Genomic DNA, 18,630 nt, shown 5'->3' with positions numbered 1-18,630 from the left:
CGAAACACCGTTTAGCTTTGATGTCTGAACTGGCTGCCTGCTTCCCATCCCAGGTCCGCAAGACCCCTCCTGATATAGGGGGAGGAAAAATCTCTCTGTGTTTTGGACTGGGCTTGACATATCTGTTTCTTGAAATATTTAATCCAATAGGTCTAAACCCTGTCCAATGACTAAAAACAACATAATTCACTGAAAACGTAGAAAGTAAAAATTTAACTTCAGTCCCATGATCCCAGCTCCTCATTACTTAAGTAACATGCCTGGGTGAAAAAGCTTAGAAAGCAGATCACCCATCTGACAGGGTCCTGCCAGTGATTCCAAACAGCCGAGCTTTCAATAGGAAATGGCCAGCTACCTGTCAGACCTGGTGAGTTCCCTGGTTTTTTTTTTTTATCACATCAGATATTAATAATAGGAAGGATCTGTCTTCCACTTCCTACCCACCACTGCCAATGCCGGAGAAGGTACTGTACATTTTCATTAAACAATCTTTAAAACAGTGTGATATAGTTATAAAGACTACAACAAGGGGATACAGAATGGTCTATTTGGCAGTGATTCCGATGGACAGAGGAAAAAAAAACAATTTTGGGGGCAATACCCCTTTAACAAAGGTAGGGAGGCACTACTGGTAAAGGAGGATTACCTCGAGGTGCTGGGACAGTTGGAAGCACAGCAAGGGAGGAAGAAGAAATACAGCAGAAAGGGTTTGTGGGGAGACACTTGTGCCTTTGCTTCCGCTCTGAGGGGCTCAGGAGGAGGCAACATTGCCTAAAAATATACAAGTATAAATGAGAGAAAGCTGTTTGCAGGCCTGCGAGGTGATGTGGGAAAGCAGGAAAAACCAAGCCCCATGAACAGGACAGAGATTTGAACTGGTGTGTGAAAATCCATCTCAAAATGCATTAGCACCTGTATGAGAACATTCTTCCTCCTCATTGAGAGAGGGGGACTTCCCCAATAATAAATAATAATAAAATAATAAGATAGACACAAAAAACCCATCACATTTATTTTAGAGTCTCATTATTTTCATAACAATCTCATGGGGTTTTTTAAAGCTCTGTTTTGTAAACTTTTGAAGTCCCATGATTAGCAATGCTGACATAATAAGGGTTATAGAATCATAGAACCATAGGGTTAGAAGAGACCACAAGGGTCATCTAGTCTAACCCTCTGCCAAGACCCAGGATTTGTTGTGTCTAAACCATCCATGACAGATGGCTCCAGCCTCCTTTTGAAAACCTTCCGTGAAGAAGCTTCCACAACCTCCCTAGGCAGTCCGTTCCATTGTCCTACTGTTCTTACAGCTAGGAAGTTTTTCCTGAGATTTAATCTAAATCTGCTATGCTGTAGTTTGAACCCATTGCCTCTTGTCCTGTTCTCTGTGGCAAGAGAGAACAACTTTTCTCCATCTTTTTTATGGCAGCTATTCAACTATTTGAAGACTTCTATAATGTCTTCCCTTAATCTCTTTTTTTCCCAAATAAACATACCAAGTTCCCCCAGCAAAGCTTTGCTCATATGGTTTGCACTCCATCCCTTCAATCATCTTTGTCGCTTGCCTCTGGATCCTTTCCAGTTTCTCTACACTTTTCTATACATTGGTGACCAAAATTGGACTCCAGCTGAGACCTAATCAGTGCTGAGTAGATCAGTACTATCACCTCCCATGACTTGCATGCTATGCTTTGGTTAATGCAATCTAAAACGGCATTTGATTTTTTTTCTTCTTTTGCTTTTTTTTTTTCAACAGGATTGAATTGCTCACTCATGTTGAGGTTGTGATCCACCAGAACTCCCAGATCCTTCACAGTTATGCTGCTGCCAAGCCAGTTATCCACCATTTTGTATTTGTTCATTTAGTTTTAATTCCCTAAGTGTAGCACCTTACATTTGTCTTTGCTGAATTTCATTATGCTATCTATAGCCCAGTTCTCCACTTTATCAAGATCTCTCTGAACTTTAGCTCTATACTCCAAAGTGTTGGCAATCCCCCTAACTTTGGGTCATCTGCAAATCTGATCAGTAAGTTCTCTATTCCTACATCCAGGTTATTCATAAAGTAAAGATGTTAAACAACACCACACCCAGAACATATCCTTATGGAATCCCACTTGAGACCTCCCTCCAATCTGACATAATTCCTTTTAATAGTTCTCTTTACCTGCAGTTGTTTAACCAATTATGTATCCTCTTAATGGTAGTTGAGCCGAGTTCACATTTTTCCAGATTACTTATCAGAATGTAATGTGAGATTGTGTCAAAAGCCTTGCTGAAGTCCAGGTATATTGTATCCACCTCATTCCCCCTATCCACCAAACCAGTTACCCTGTCAAAAAACAAAATCAAGCTGGTTTGCCAAGATTTGTTCTTAGTCAATCCAGGCTGGCTGCTGGTGATCACCCTTCATCCTCCAGGTATTTGCACACTGAATATTTTAGACATTGCTCTAGGAGCTTCCCCAGGTATCGAAGTCAGGCTGACTGGTCTCTAGTTCCCCAGTTCCTCCTTTTCCTCCTTTTTAAAGATGGGCCCCACGTTAGCCCTTTCCCAGCTTCCGGGACCTCTCCTGCCATCCATGAGTTTGCAAATATTTGCAGAAATTTCTTCAGCTAATTCCTTCAGTACCTGGGGTTGGATCCTTCCAGGCTGTGTGCAAAATACAATGAGGAGGTGAAATACAAAGGAAACCACATTAAATTTGTCAATAAACATAAAAAAATTATGGGAGTTTGTTAGGACACAATATACTGTACTGATCTGGGAAGCACATAATAGTAAATACTAACAATTAGCTCTTACATAGTACTATTCATCCATAGAGCTAAAAAAAAAGTTGACCCTAGTCAAGTGAGTTTAAGGAACCAGTGAAACCGTCAGTTAAAAGAAAGATAGTTAGATTTTCAGAATGAAAAAAATGCTGTCTGTGTTGTCTCTCATTGTGTGTGTGTAGAGAAAGACAGAGAGTTATAGTTCTAATTGTTAAAGTTATAGTTAGTTTACAGTTCTCTCAGCTCTGTGGTTGCATTGGGATGGCCAACAGAAGAAGGAGCACTTCTTTATTGTCTCCAGGTTGTTCCAGGAGCAAAGACAGAGCATAGCACTGCCAGCGGTCCTTCCCAAAGTATTCGGCAGAATGAAAACAAACTCGCCTGGGGCGTCAGGGTTCTCTCATGGCCCAGAGGTAGTGACAATCCGAAGACTAGCAATTCTCTCAGGCCATGTCTATACTAGTGAGCTTACAGTGGCCCATTTGTACTGATGCAGCTGCAGTGCTGTAGGATTGCTCATGTAGCCGTTCTATGTTGATGGCCAAGAGCTCTCCTGTTGACATAAAGAAAACCACCTCAATGATACGTGGTAGCTATGTCAGCAGGAGAAGCTCTCCCACCGACATAGCACTGTGCACACTACCACTTATGCCGGCGAAACTTCTGTCACTCAGGAGTGTGTTTTTTTCACACCCCTGAGCAACGTAAGTTTTGCCAACATAAGTGGAAGTGTAGACATGGCCTCAGTGTAGTAAGCCTAATATGAAAAAACCTTCTTTACCCTGAAATATTGTTTTGACAAAGGTGGTAAAGAATAAAAGTTCTCCCTTTGTAGAAATAAAACAGGTAACATGGGATAAGAGGGGATGACATGCCGCAGTTTCACACACCCCAGTATCATTAATAGCCATTTGGACAGCATGTTCATTGACACATTGTCAGTTCTATCATCCTGAATGCAATGGTCCTTCCCATGTAGTGAATAGTAGTGGGTCTGTCTTTGTCTTGTCTCTTTAGATTAGGAGACTCCAAGTGAATGTTGGTTCTCTCTAACCACTTGGCTGGGATGGGGGGCATCTTTGAATGGTCGATAACACCCTTTGGGGCTGGAACCTTGCAAACTGTGAAAAGGTTTCGATAGCTAGAAGTGTCTGTAATGAATAAGACATGTTCTGGAAAGGGAGAGCTGTAGATACATGGATCTCACCATACACTGAGTGTGTGTTTTATCATCTTTTTGTAGATTCAGTATCGGAAGCTATTTCAAATGATGCTTGTGCTGGGAATTGGTGGAAACCTCTTACCAGGTTTTCACCTTTCTGTGATCAACTACCCTTCCGTGGTAAGCAAATTCTTAATCAAAGATGCCTCTTTGGTTGAATGTGCATGGGACTGGGTCCTAGCTTGAGGATGCTCCTTGTCCTTCAAATAATTCATTAAGTGTTTCTATTGAGACTGTTCCCAGCTCTTTCCATTCCCATTCTGTACAGTAAGAAAGAGTAAGATGAGAGTCTGGATAAAGGACAGACCTTCACTCCACAGATAGCATTCCAGTAGCATTTTAAAAGGCTGAAGACATTGGGAAATGAGCTCTATGAAGTGGGTTTTTACCCACGAAAGCTTATGCCCAAATAAATCTGTTAGTCTTTAAGGTGCCACCGGACTCCTCGTTGTTTTCGTGGATACAGACTAACATGGCTACCCCTCTGATACTATTCCCTGTGTAGTCTATTACTGAATTGAGGGATTTAGGAAGAGGATTCTTGGTAAATCCCTCTCTGCTACTGTCTTCTTCATTTTGAAGTATCTTTGTAGTCCCTTAAATCACACTCCATGGACTGGGTAGTAAGGGTTGTTTGTGAACTATAAACTTGATGAACGTAAAGGGTATACATCAAGGTTAAGACGTGGTGCTGTGGTTGAGGTTTCAACCCTCGAAACGTCCTTTGGCCTTCCTCCCATTGTTCCCATCACCTACACTTAAGAACACGGACGTTTAAAAGGAATTGATAACAGGACCCAACATTTGAGGGTGGAAATGTACACAACATTTTACACGCCAAGTTTCAGTGGATGAGATTGTGCAGTTAATTTGTGCAGTAGCCTTTCCTCTCTCAACACTTGGATTCAAAGATGGTTTAGATTATGTGTGAAAACAAGTTTGGTTATTGCATCATACAGCCATCAAAAAATGGCACAATTTGCGGCAATCTTTGCTTAAGAGAGAAGCCCTTGACTGTAATAATATTAACTAATTAATAAGACCATCATGTCAAGGAGTAGGTGTACTATCAGAATTTACTGGGGAAGCTCACATACTACTAGTCTTTTGTTTTTGAAAGCAATAAATTTGATCAAAATGTTAATGTGGACAAGGGGGATCCAGTGGCCATCATGTACTTAGATTTCCAGAAAGCCTTTGACAAGGTCCCTCACCAAAGGCTCTTATGTAAATTAAGTTGTCATGGGATAAGAGGGAAGATCCTCTCATGGATTGAGAACTGGTTAAAAGACAAAAAGAAAAGGAGGACTTGTGGCACCTTAGAGACTAACCAATTTATTTGAGCATGAGCTTTCGTGAGCTACAGCTCACTTCATCGGAAGTGTAGCTCACGGAAGCTCATGCTCAAATAAATTGGTTAGTCTCTAAGGTGCCACAAGTACTCCTTTTCTTTTTGCGAATACAGACTAACACAGCTGTTACTCTGAAACCGGTTAAAAGACAGGGAACAAAGGGTAGGAATAAATGGTAAATTTTCAGAATGGAGAGGGGTAACTAGCGGTGTTCCCCAAGGGTCAGTCCTAGGACCAATCCTATTCAACCTATTCATAAATGATCTGGAGAAAGGGGTAAACAGCGAGGTGGCAAAGTTTGCAGATGATACTAAACTGCTCAAGATAGTTAAGACCAAAGCAGACTGTGAAGAACTTCAAAAAGATCTCACCAAAACTAAGTGATTGGGCAACAAAATGGCAAATGAAATTTAATGTGGACAAATGTAAAGTAATGCACATTGGAAAAAATAACCCCAACTATACATACAATATGATGGGGGCTAATTTAGCTACAACTAATCAGGAGAAAGATGTGGAGTCATCGTGGATAGATCTCTGAAGACGTCCACGCAGTGCGCAGCGGCAGTCAAAAAAGCAAACGGGATGATAGGAATCATTATAAGATGGATAGAAAATAAGATGGAGAATATTTTATTGCCCTTATATAAATCCATGGTATGCCCACATCTTGAATACTGTTTTGAGATGAGGGGACCACATCTGTACAAAGATATACTGGCATTAGAAAAGGTTCAGAAAAGGGCAACTAAAACGATTAGGGGTTTAGAACGGGTCCCATGTGAGGAGAGATTAAAGAGGTTAGGATTTTTTAGCTTGGAAAAGAGGAGACTAAGGGAGGATATGACAGAGGTATATAAAATCATGAGTGGTGTGGAGAAAGTGAATAAGGAAAAGTTATTTACTTGTTCCCATAACATAAGAACTAGGGGCCACCAAATGAAATTAATGGACAGCAGGTTTAAAACAAATAAAAGGAAGTTCTTCTTCACTCAGCGCACAGTCAACCTGTGGAACTCCTTGCCTGAGGAGGTTGTGAAGGCTGGGACTATAACAAGGTTTAAAAGAGAACTGGATAAATTCATGGAGGTTAAGTCCATTAATGGCTATTACCCAGGATGGGTAAGGAATGGTGTCCCTAGCCTCTGCTTGGCAGGCGAGAGATCACTTGATCATTACCTGTTAAGTTCACTCCCTCTGGGGCACCTGGCATTGGCCACTGTCGGTAGACAGGATACTGGGCTGGATGGACCTTCGGTCTGACTCAGTAGGGCCAGTCTTAGGTTCTTAATTAAAAACAATAAACAGCATTTCTGACATCACCACTTAATTCTACTGCAGATGTGTATAATACCACCAGTTTTTAGCACCACCCCATTATTCCCCCATTGTGAAATTAATATATAGCAATTCAAAACTGATTTTCAGAGATACAGATTGGTAACAACAAGAAATGTGGGTATGTGGGCTTTTCCTAAACTTTTATTTGCAAGTAAGTCTCATGTTGTCATTCTTTAAATAGTAACTATTGGTTGAAACCAAAGCCAGCTTTAAATATAATGAAGTATGATTGTGAATAATGCTTTGGAGTCATAATTACTGTTAATGCAAATCCCCTTTTCCTTCTCAGCACATTAAGAGGTTTATCAACAAAACCTGGCTGGAGCGATATGGCTCTCCTCTCCATCAGGAGACCATCACATTGCTGTGGTCCCTCATTGTGTCTATCTACTGTGTAGGGGGACTACTGGGGTGTCTGTGTAGTGGATACCTGTTTGTGAAATATGGAAAGTACGTATCTTTTCTGAACAGCTCACTAATGAGGAATTGTGTTAGTTAATTTAACGCTGAAAAACATTTTACTGAAAAGGGAACAAAATTATTTTTAAATAAACAAAAAAGAAAAACTGTTTTAAGTTCCTACATCATTAAAGGCTAAAACTTGGTCTCATTCAAGTCAGTTGCAAAACTACAAAGGACTAGGACTGAGCGCTTATGGAATATAAAATAAATTCACCCATTTTTCACCAGCTTCAGTCAGTGTGAAGCAGCGTGCAGGACCCCCAGCAGTCTAAAGTCCATGGCGAGGTTACAGCTGCACAACTCTTCTCTCACTGAGAAGAGTGTGTGGCCAGGGCAGTCAGGAGATGGATTAATTTAGTTCCTCCCTGTTGCAGTCTCCACAGGCAAAACAACTAGAGAGCCTCTTGTGGAAAGTGAAGGTGCCTCCCTTGGTAGAACCCCTGAGAGGAAACAGACTTAAAATTACAAAGATAGAGACGGATATAGATACACACACACTAACAAAATATTTGAAAATAATTTCCCCATTTACTTACCTACCAGGGCTAAATTAATGATTCTTTATTCCCTGCAATAGTAAATATACCAGCTGCAGACCCCTTTCAAAAAACCAAAGATGTGCGCAATAGTATCCCCTTCTCAGCTTTTGGTCCACTTCACACACTCACACTATATGCTTCCACTCAACCTTTCCTCCACCTGCTGGTCCCCTCTCCAACCAACTCCCTTGAACACACGCCTCCACTTGACCCTCCCCAACCTATCTTTTCCGCCACCATCCTAGAGCTATCTCTACTTTAAGCTGCCCGAAAGTCTCTATAAAATCCAGACCAAGTTGCCCTACCCAATCTCCAAGCCTTCAGAACACAAAGTTTTCAAGTATCCTTAAACAAGAACACAGAGTTCCGAAGGTTAACAAACTGTCTCATCCCTTAAAGATATATAAGCACATTTCCACTATGGTTGATTGGATATACAATTTCTTTCCAACAGGCAGTGAGGAGGGGCTAAACATTATTTTAATATCTGTCCAATAAAATTGCCACTGAAACACACTCTTTCTTGGGAGAAATATAGGATAGTGAATGTGGGAATTCTTAAAGCACTCTGCTGATGAAAGTGAAAAAAACAGACTATTATAAGAATAAATAATCATATGTAAATTAGACTGATACAAATACACAATTATTACTATTTCCTTATTGTTCTTTTCATAATTATGTATTAATCATTTCATAATTATTCAATGTAACACGTAAACATATATCTTTTCACTGAAATTTTATTTGAGCTCCATTCTCAGGAGATTCTCTAGTACGCAAATATTTATTTCCTGGGGCAACAGCTGTAAAATATTGCCCACGGGTAAAAAGATATTTTCTGAGGTTGTGATAGATTGCCTGAAGCAGAAGCCTTTTTGTTTTTAATTGCTTGGGTACTTTAAAAAAAACTTTCAAGTTCTTACTTCTGTGAATATATTTGGTGCTTCAGAAAATGTAAACAAAGCTCACTCCTCTTCTGCTGCCCCAAAGAGAGAATGAAACTCTAATTCTCCCTTGTTTAATATGGCCGTTTAATTTGGCTTTTACAAAGCTGACTTTTTCCTTCTCTGTTTTGGGATAGGTGCAATATTTTTGATGGGATATAGGATCCTAGAAAGGGAGCAATGAATACTGTTTAACTATTTTCTCTCAGCACTTCTCTCTTCAGGAATCCACTATAACCTCAGTGGAGTGCTCCCCTTTGGTGTCTCTCATGTCACTACCTAACAGAAATTGCTACACCCCAAAGCATTGGTTTTTAAGAACAGCCATGGCTTGGTCTGTACATTCACTGGATAACAGGAGTCCATTTATTCAAAGTGACAGAGGAGATATTTATGGGAAAACCTGATTCACATCTGTATTTCATTTGCTGCTACAGAAAGAAATGTCTGTTGTGCAACAATATGCTCATAATGGTAGCTGCCTTGCACATGGGCTTCAGTAAGACTGCCAAGTCTTTTGAGATGATTCTGATTGGACGCTTCCTCTATGGCATCAGTGCAGGTAGGACCTCACCACTACTGTATGTACACAGGTTATTCGCTTGGGAGAAGATAGGGACCACTCCCTCTCAGAGCTCCTCAGGGAGCACAGCACCCCAGGTAGAGCAGGAAGGTTTAGAGAGGAGGTGGGGGCCAGGCCACACCCAGCATCAGAGGAAGCAGGCTGCATACATCTATAGGATGGTGCAGCTCAAGCAGTTCTCCTGCATATTAAGCCAGCTGGGGCTGGACTGTGCAATAATAAAATACAGCAAAACACCATCTACTTCCACAAGGACTCAACTGAAAAAAAAATTTGGTAATGGGAATAGTGATTTATTAAACGTTTTGTTCTAGAAGATGTAATTTTCCATTTTGATGACGTATTGCAGATAATACTTAAACAATTCAAAAAAAGGAGAGTGCTACAGTTTGGCGGAATGTGATTTGAAAAAAAAACATAATTTTTCTTTCTATAAATATAACTTTCCTATTTCTTCTCGTCATTCAAGGTGTATGTTTGAACGCACATAGTCAATACCTAGGAGAAATTTCACCGAAGAAGCTGCGTGGATTTGCAAACACCAATGCTCTTGTGTTTTTGACACTAGGAAAAGTTTTAGGGCAAATTATGGGATTAAGGTATGTGTCTATTTTACATACTTACATGGCCTCATCACCCCAGTATGTGAGCACACCACAATCTTTAATATACTTATCCTCACAATGCATCTGTGTCAGAGCACAGAATCAAACACTTGTCTCCCAAGTCCTAGGCTCCTACCTTTCTCCAGGCAGAATATATGCACTTATCTTGGGACCACGCAGCCTAAATATTTTTTCTTTTCATCCATTTTTCCCATTGTCTGTGCATAGTGTGTCAGTTTCTCTACTTATCACACAAAAAAGAAGTTGCTAAAGTTACTATCGTTGTAACTCACAAAGACTGAGGATCTGAATTCTTCGGTCTTATGTAGAATTGCAGCATTGGTCTCAACAGCAGTTGCATGGATTAACAAACGCCACTGAATTTTTATTTTTTAATAATGGGGAAAATCTCAGAACAATCTATAGAACTAAGGCACTTACTTAGCTATTTTCCTTTCGAGTTGTCCAAATTTACTTTCAATTTATCCTCTTCATTTCCATCTGCATATAGCATTTGTTGGTCCACTTTTTCCTCCAGAAAACAAAGTTATTTTATTTTATTAAACTGTAAATATATTTTATATGTTCTCTACAGAGTGTTTTTAGGAACCGAATCCTTGTGGCCTTTGCTATTGGCCATATGTGGAATTGCAGCATTTGTCCAGCTGGTCTCTTTGCCATTCTTCCCTGAGTCCCCACCCTACCTTTTGATGCAAAAGGAAGACACTGAAGGTTGTTTGAAAGGTAAAATGGGACAAGCCCTTCTCCAAATCTCTGATTTATTATATTGATAGCCATTGAAGGGGTCAGTCTGTTAGATGGAACCGAGTTTCCCATCATCCACCAATGATCTTTCTTAAGAATTCTAATCAACAAGGATCTTGTACTGATATTGGTGTAGACAAAAATTACTAATTTGTAGTTATTCAAGATCACCCTCTAAAATATTACTGTATTACACAAACAAGAGACAGACAACTACCAGCTAATAGCAATGTGTAATATAGTGTGTTCCATTAAGCCATATCTGATTGATGTCATCAATCAGTGACTAATGGATCAATAGATGGACTGAATTATGAATGATTACTGAATGATTACTGAATAATCTAATCACTAATTCATTAGCCAATTGAATGATGAAGATGAGTGGCTGGATCAGCTGATGGATACGTCTGCCAGGCACTACAGTGTTATAAATAAAAAACAATGGTACTAATAATTATGCTTGGCTACTTTTCCTCCATAGCCATGAAGGAGCTCTGGGGTGAAGGGGATCATCAAGCAGAGTTTGATGACATGATGAAGGAGAAGGCAGCAATGAAAAGCAACAAAACCATGAGTGTCCTGGAAGTGATGAAAGAACCAGCCTTGCGTTGGCAGTTGTATATAATGATTCTCCTTACGATGAGTATACAGCTGTGTGGCTTGAGTGCAGTTGAGTATTCCTCAATTCCAACCTCAGAACTGTTATTAGGTAGCATGGAGAACATTACAGAGCCACAGTTCCTACTTGTTTCTTCCTCTTGATCCTCTTTTCTCCTCCTCATAGAGAGTTCACTGCAGTAAGTCAAGTGGTAACATTCACTGGCATTAACACTACCGGGCTTCTCAGCACTCTAAAGTGAACACATGTCTGTGTATACAATAGGTCCAGCACAGTGGATGTTAATGTTCCCTGAAAGGGTATTGTCCCATTGATTTCCTTTCTGTTCTCACTAGAAGCTCTTTCTCTAGGACAGATGGCTGTACAAGCTCACTCTCTCTAAGGACCTTGAGAACTCTTTGTACAGATTTGGGTCTCAGTTAAGTTCCTGTCTGCTAGTAGCAGATGCATATTGCCATCTACCCTTCATTCTGTGTGGTATCAAGGGATCTCCTTCTACCAGCCTCTGCCAAACCAGACAGCAAGGGCCCTAAGAACGTTTCTCTTTCTCATGTCCCCTGCCCAGTACCATTCCTCTTCTCCTGACTCCAACCAGCTCCTTCTCCTAGCTCCAACCAGCTCCTTCTCCCAGTTCCCTTATTTACTCCCTCCTTTCTCCTAACACAATGCTTCTTTCAGTTCCATTCTTTTCTTGACCCCCAAAACCCTTTCATTAATCCCTAATAGACCCTCGAATTTCAGATTTCAAACAGTTGCCTCAGCTCCTCTTTCTTTGAAATAGAAATCCAAGCCCCTCTGTTTCCTCTCCTGACCCCCAATAAAAACCCACGTGGTGATACTGTACTGGTGAAGGATTGAAATCTGAATGCTGCTGCACAAGCACATCTCACATACCTTGATTACACTTCATTGTTAAAATTCCTTTTCACTGCATTTTCCAGATCTACTTTTATACCTTTGAAGTGTTCCGTGCAGCCAGGTTGGATGAAGACCTTATTCCATATATAGCATTAGGAGTTGGGATCTGTGAATTCTTCTCTAACATCCTGTGTGTAAGTCAGACCTGACTTGGGTTTGGAGGGTGAAGGGAAATGTGTTTTGAGCCAGTTCCGTCTTAAAACGAACTGCTCTTTCAATACATGAACTGAAGAATCTTTTTGTGTGACCACTACCCCACCATATGAAACTGTGAAAGACAACATAACCCCTGCAACAGGAAGGGGCTAAGGAGTTTCTCTGGACTGAAGTGGCTCCACCTCACCACACCTGCGAGTCATTTTGAGACTTGGAAGAGAAGTTTAAGATGGGGGAAGCTCTGCTCAGGGCATGTCTACACTACAGTGGCACAGCTACGTCACTGCAGCTGTGCCGCTATTGAGTCACAATGTAGATGCTTCCTACATCGACAGAAGTTTTTCCGTCAATGCAGTTAATCCATCCCTCCGAGAGATGATAGCTAGGTCAACAGAAGAATTTGTCCATTGAACTAGCAGTGTCTACACCGGGAGTTAGGTTGTACTAACTACAGCACTCAGGGCACACAATTTTTCAAAGCCCTGAGCAACATAGCTAGGTCGGTTTAATTTTGAAGTGTAGACCAGACCTCATTGGTAGGCAGCTCTGAGAAGAGCAGAGTGTTGAGCTTCCTAGCTCCCAGGGAGAGTCCTGGCAGAGACCAGAATCTACACCCTTGCCTAAAAGAATGCCCAAGTCCGCAGAGTCAAAGGGGGCTGTAATCTATCTATTCTGCTAGCGAACCAGCGGATGTTGAGCTACATTACAGCCTGCCCAGGGCCCTTCTGAAGGGAGAGAGGCCAGTGGCCAAATGGGATTGTCTGTATATTTCCTTTTCCTTTGTTTTCTTTGCTGCTCCTAAGTTGTTTGTTTGTTCCCTGGGACTTTGAAAGGGGTAAGCATCCAGACAACTTGGCTGGAAGGCTGAGAATCCATCTCTTTCAGAATGCTAATGAGTGCCTGAACCCGGAGAAATGGATACAATTCTGTCAACATCCCAATGGGGTGCTGGTGAAAGACTAGAACCCTGACACCTCCCCACTACCCCTCAGATTACTTCCCATCTTTTTTGCGGGGGGGGGAAGGGGGTGGTCATGGTCCACAATTTCTTTTAAAAATCAAGACTTATGATTATTTTTAAAAGGAGTTTACGTCATGCTCCCATTGATAATAATGTTTATATACAGGTAATAGCTGTGCGAGAGATCAGATATAGCAGAAGAAGTGGGAAAGACAGAGGGGAAAAATGCCACTTTATGTCAAGATAGTGGCAGACTGCAGCAGCTACGTGAAATGGTTGATTCACTTTTGAAAATCTGACTTTCAGGGTGCAATTTTATACATAACACCCAGAAAATCTATGTGATGGTCTGTCAGGTATAGAGGCTGTCTGCAACCTTGGGATATAACCTCATGGTAACTCATTAACTAAATAGGGTGTAGGGGAGTCATTCCTTGAATGGAAAATACCTGGGAAAATGTCACAGTGCTGCAGAAAGTGATGGGGTTCAGTAGGGGTTCACTCAGAGTCAGAACTGATCAAATGGCACAGCATGGTGCTAGTGACTCACTGCACTGTTGGAGATATGCTGCCATCCTCTAAATAAGATGCAACATGGAACCCCTGAACAGCTGTGGTACTAAAATCCCTATAATATTTTTTTGCAAGGGAAAGGATGTTAACTGTGGTATTCACTCTGCCTACCGGAGTTTTTCTGAAATTAGAGTAGCCACAGAACTTCAGCCTCCAATCTGCTTCACCCATCTTTGCATAGATCTTTGGGATCCATTGACAACCATGGCCATAATATAATAATTTCACCTTTATCAATGATACGAGGGAAGGAACTAACACAGCTGAGAGAGAACCTTATAAAACTTATGATTTGTCATTTTTGTTTTTAAACACACATAAAAAGAGGCACGCACGTCTATTTCAGGAGAATTTTCAGTGAAGACCATTACAATTGCTATAGTGGAGATGCACACACCAGATTCAGACTCTGCATGGGATACTAAACCAAGGCTACAGATAGCTGGCATATTAACATCTAATTAAATAGATGGGACCACAAATAATGTAGAATAATATCCCCATGGCTCTAAATGAAATACATTCAAATGGAAGAGTTTGACTTTCTAGGAAAGTGAGGGGCTGAGGGAAGCAGAATCATCCCAGAAATACAAGCTGTCCTTTCTGGCCCCAAAGAGCAGTCTCCATTATAAATGCTGCTCTGAAACGCCCACAGAGTTCATCAGGCTAGCACCTAGCAGTGCTTTGCTTGATCACAGGGCTAACAAACGTTTCACAGTTACACCTATTTCGGTACTCTTGAGAGGAAAAGGAATGAAGGAGACAGCAAGAGAGAATGAAAGTCAAATTTCCTGGGGGAGTGGAGGTTGGAATTTCCCATGCTTGCAGTAATGTCAATGTGTTTTCTGATCCTCAGAGCTTCATCATTGACCGGTTTGGCAGGCGGATGCTGTTATGGGGTGGTTATGGGTTGATGGCAGGGATGATGGCATTCCTAGTCACAGCTCTCTCACTGCAGGTAAGGAAGCTTTTCTTTTTGAGGGGACCTGTTCCCACTTCCACAAAAACTGCTGTTTATGTTATTCTCAAATTAAGCCTGGTCCCCATGGTGACATTTGGTGGGAGACCTTAGTTTTGCACTCTAACAAATGTAACCCTTCTGCCTGTCAGAGTTGGCAGCAACAAGGGCCGGGTTCAGTATCTAGGGGTTCCATTCCAATAACACAATGCAAACCGGCTCGAGCCCCCACCCAGTGACCTGGGACAAATATATACCACCCCCGCTGGGCGCCTCCAAGAGGCAATACTTCCCCTCTCTCAAGCACATAGTCTGAGTGTAGCAAAAAGCCTTGTAATAACAGAGAGAAACAATGTGGCATTATGTTGGGGAAACACCACCAACAGGATTCATAACACAACCCATGAGCAAAAACCCATCCCAAGCAAATTGGGGCATGTCCTTTCCCTTTAGCTCTTGAGTCCAGCAACCCAAAATCATCCAAAGTCCCAAAAGTCCAACAACTCAAAAGTCTCTGTCCCTGGTCAGGGCAGCCCCAGAGTTCAAAAGTTTATCTGCAGAGTTTTACCTCCCAACCTGGGTGGAGATGGGGGGGGTTAAGGGGCACCTTACGTGGTCCAAATCTGATGGCCCCACCTCTCCATGGGGCTCCACTCTGCCAGCCACCCCATGAGCTGCTCTAGGCATCCAACAAACTGCTCTGCTCCACCCTTCGCTCCGCTCTGCTCGCCGTCCCGCAAACTGCTCCACCATATATCTTGAGGCTCCCCCACTACTTAACACAACACTCAGTGATTTCAGCTCTTAGTCAGTTTAGCTCTTTTGTGATTTCAGCTCGTAGTAGGGGAGCCTCAGTGCTGGTGCACCATTAGCCCAAAGTGAATTCAGCTCAGCAGCCTGTAACTAGACTCCTAATGGAATCAAAATTAGCTCTGATATTCCACAGTGGAGAGAGGAGGAAGTGCAATTAGCATGTAAGGCCCTCACCAGGGGGCCCATGCCACCAAGTATTAATACCTGTTCCCAGCCTCTCTCCATTCACAGAGTTTTGGAACCCATGTCCCTTGCCTGGCGAGTCCCTCCATCATAACAAAAGGCCAAGTACAGTTCCACTGTCCTTGATTCCCATAATCAGGGTAATAACAATTTATTCTTCCTGCCCCAATAACAGAGACACTGGGGATCCCACAGCAGCCAAAGTGACCATTTGGGCAGCTATGGCCTCACTCTAGGCGGGGTGGGTGTGCCTGTGCAAATGAGATCGGTCCCTGAAGTTCTTTTCCACAACTTGCCACACCTCACCACCAGATGTCAGGGTTGAGCTCATCCTGACTCTGCTTACACAAATGCAGGGCTGAATGTTACATGAATACTCATGGCTCCTTCTATGAGGCCTTCATCCTTGTCCTCACCTGGAGGGGTCTCTGTACTGCCTCCTCCTAAACCAGCACTATCCACATTCCCGCTGTCAAGTAACTGTCCCACGAGCAAGGTGCCCTGATTTAGTCTCTCTCCAACCTTCTTACTATCTAACCCCTCACACAGTCTCCAGTGGGTGTATCTTGCCTTGCTGTTGTCAAAATCTTTGCAATGATCATTCCTGCGGTCTCCTTTCTCATTCAGCAGCACCCCTCATGCTCCTCTCCACTTACATGTGGCTGTGACAGCTGCCCAGCGATCATCTAAGCTGCTGAAAATCTTTTTCCCCCAGTGCAAAGCATCCACACACTTAAGCTCCTGAATCTCTTTTGTCCCTTCCCTCAGCTGCTAAACTGTCGTCCATCCCACCCCTTGATACAAGTGATTTTACTCCCCATATATAAAGCAGACTCTTGGCAATCACTAAACCAGATAGTAGAAAGTAATGAGCATGTTATTTTACCACCATATTAATTCCCCCTTTCTCTCCTCATTGCTTTCTGTCTAGAATCAGTTCTCCTGGATGGCCTCCTGCAGTGTTATTCTCATATTCTTGTTCATTATCGCCTATGGAATTGGACCATGTGAGTACATCAACTTAGGTGATGATGGGAAATCTATGGACCACACTATATGAACACATTAATATGGATGGGTATTTGGAAATGGAACTAGACTTTGTAAATACATCTTCATAGAGAAGGGAGTGAAGCAGAATCCTACAACATCCTCAACTCACAAGTAAAACCCCAGCTCCATTCAGGATTGTTAACTGATGGGATGTTCAGTTCCTTCTCTTAGCATTCCTTTATCCTTTCTTAATTTCAGACTGAATCAGATACTATGGCAATGCCAGAACCAGCTTACAACTCCCTGCTGGGGTTTTGGTTCTCACTTGGGACCAAAGCTAATTCTAGGTCCCTGACAAATGGCTATGTTTTGTTATTGGAACCTTAGATATAAAATATCAGCCTTGTAGGTCACTGATTTTTATTCGGGTTTTCATATCATAGCCATAGCCATGGTATAGGAGTGCCTTGACAACCTGTCTTCGTACTAGCCCCCATTAGAAGCAGGAACTCTGCACATGTGCCAGGAGGTGGGCACAAATTCTCACTCTTTGGGGTTCTGCTTGACCAGATGTTGCTCCTAAATATGAATTGTATGAATTTGCATTTTTTCATTTTGGGGAAAAGAGGTGACCAAAGTTCCTAGGGGAAAACCCCACATAAATTTCTTTGCTACTTTTTCACATTGCTTCTTCAGCTGGGGCAGTCACATCTGTCCTGATGGAAATCTTCAACCAGTCAGCCCGATCATCTGCCTTTGTGATTGCTGGGACCATTGGCTGGATGGGCCTCATGGTAATTGGGATGATATTCCCCTTCACTGTGGTAATTCAATTTGGATTTCTTCTTCAATGCTCCCAATTTAAACCACCTTTTATGGCTGTCCTAGGCAGCAAGGCATAGCAAGTACATTACAAGTAGGCGATCAATGTTCTGAACCCATCTCAAAGTCCCTGTTCTGCAGAGGCCTGCTGTGTAGCAGAGGTGGCATACATAGTCTTGAGGTGAAGGGTGTGAGCTGGCCCAATCGTCAACCACCCTCTGCTGTCTTATACATATATTAAAAATGTAAAGAAACATTTCTTCTTTAGACTGAACTTTTTTCCTCATTCCGGAGAAGCAAAGCAACCTTCAAGGATCTAAGAAAGTAAGTGTCAGAAGAGGATTTGTTCATCTTTTTCTCTTTTATTTTTGTCTTCAGGAGGCCCTCGGTCCCTTCTCCTTTCTCATCTTTGTGGGCGTTCTTGTCATCTCAGGGATTTTTTCCTACCTGCTCCTTCCAGAGACAAAGGGGAAGTCGATCATGGAAATCACAGAGATGTTCAGCACAATATATTTTGGGAAGAAACTTTTACTGACTGCAGGGAAGAATTCCCCTGCAGAACACACCTTCTGCACCAAGTTCTGACTGGCCAGCAGAGTCAGATTTCATTGACAAAATGCACTGTCAAGATCAAATTGGAAGCTGAATGTACTAACAGACTGTTTTTTAATAAAATCTTATTTGAAAAATAATTCACACCTATCTCACCTCTTGTTCCTAGTCGTCCCATTTTATATTTGGGTCTTTGTTTTTCATGCTCACAGGCAGTAACTTCACACATGGTGCCCATCTCCTAATACAACTCTGTATCAGGAGGGTTTTAGTAATTAACAAAGACGCTTCCCAGAACTGGAAGGTATGAGCACTCAGGCATAACTAAACTGGTCAGTTTTATTGCAAGTCCCCTTCCGCTGCAACCATTGCAAAGAAATGGGACTTAAAAGTATGTGTGTTAATTAGTCTAATTAATTTCTATATAGTAAAGAGGGAGAGGACAAACCATAAAATCCTGTATTTGACCAAAAAGACATGGAAGTCGGG

General features: G+C 41.9%; 1 protein-coding gene across 3 annotated transcripts; it reads left to right on the top strand.

The window, feature by feature from the left end:
* The first annotated feature begins 264 nt into the window (after positions 1-264).
* LOC140898914 (solute carrier family 2, facilitated glucose transporter member 11-like) lies at positions 265-18,281 on the top strand. 3 transcript variants are annotated; one of them, XM_073313480.1, is made up of 12 exons: positions 265-367; positions 4,018-4,116; positions 6,979-7,139; positions 9,075-9,199; positions 9,690-9,819; positions 10,421-10,569; positions 11,075-11,262; positions 12,154-12,264; positions 14,677-14,778; positions 16,706-16,781; positions 17,464-17,561; positions 17,968-18,281. In XM_073313480.1, the coding sequence occupies exons 1-12, from the start codon at positions 344-346 to the stop codon at positions 18,172-18,174; spliced, it is 1,470 nt and encodes a 489-aa protein (XP_073169581.1). In that variant the 5' UTR covers positions 265-343; the 3' UTR covers positions 18,175-18,281. The 3 variants fall into 3 exon arrangements, with proteins under 3 accessions (XP_073169581.1, XP_073169578.1, XP_073169579.1); XM_073313477.1 differs by having other exon boundaries at positions 17,464-17,591; XM_073313478.1 differs by lacking the exon at positions 265-367 and adding an exon at positions 377-464 and having other exon boundaries at positions 17,464-17,591.
* Positions 18,282-18,630: the final 349 nt, after the last annotated feature.

Source organism: Lepidochelys kempii, chromosome 15 (genome assembly GCF_965140265.1).
Source record: "Lepidochelys kempii isolate rLepKem1 chromosome 15, rLepKem1.hap2, whole genome shotgun sequence".
NCBI classification, from domain to species: domain Eukaryota; kingdom Metazoa; phylum Chordata; order Testudines; family Cheloniidae; genus Lepidochelys; species Lepidochelys kempii.
Note: the sequence above shows the minus strand (reverse complement) of the source record. Positions and strands in the feature narration are given on the sequence as shown.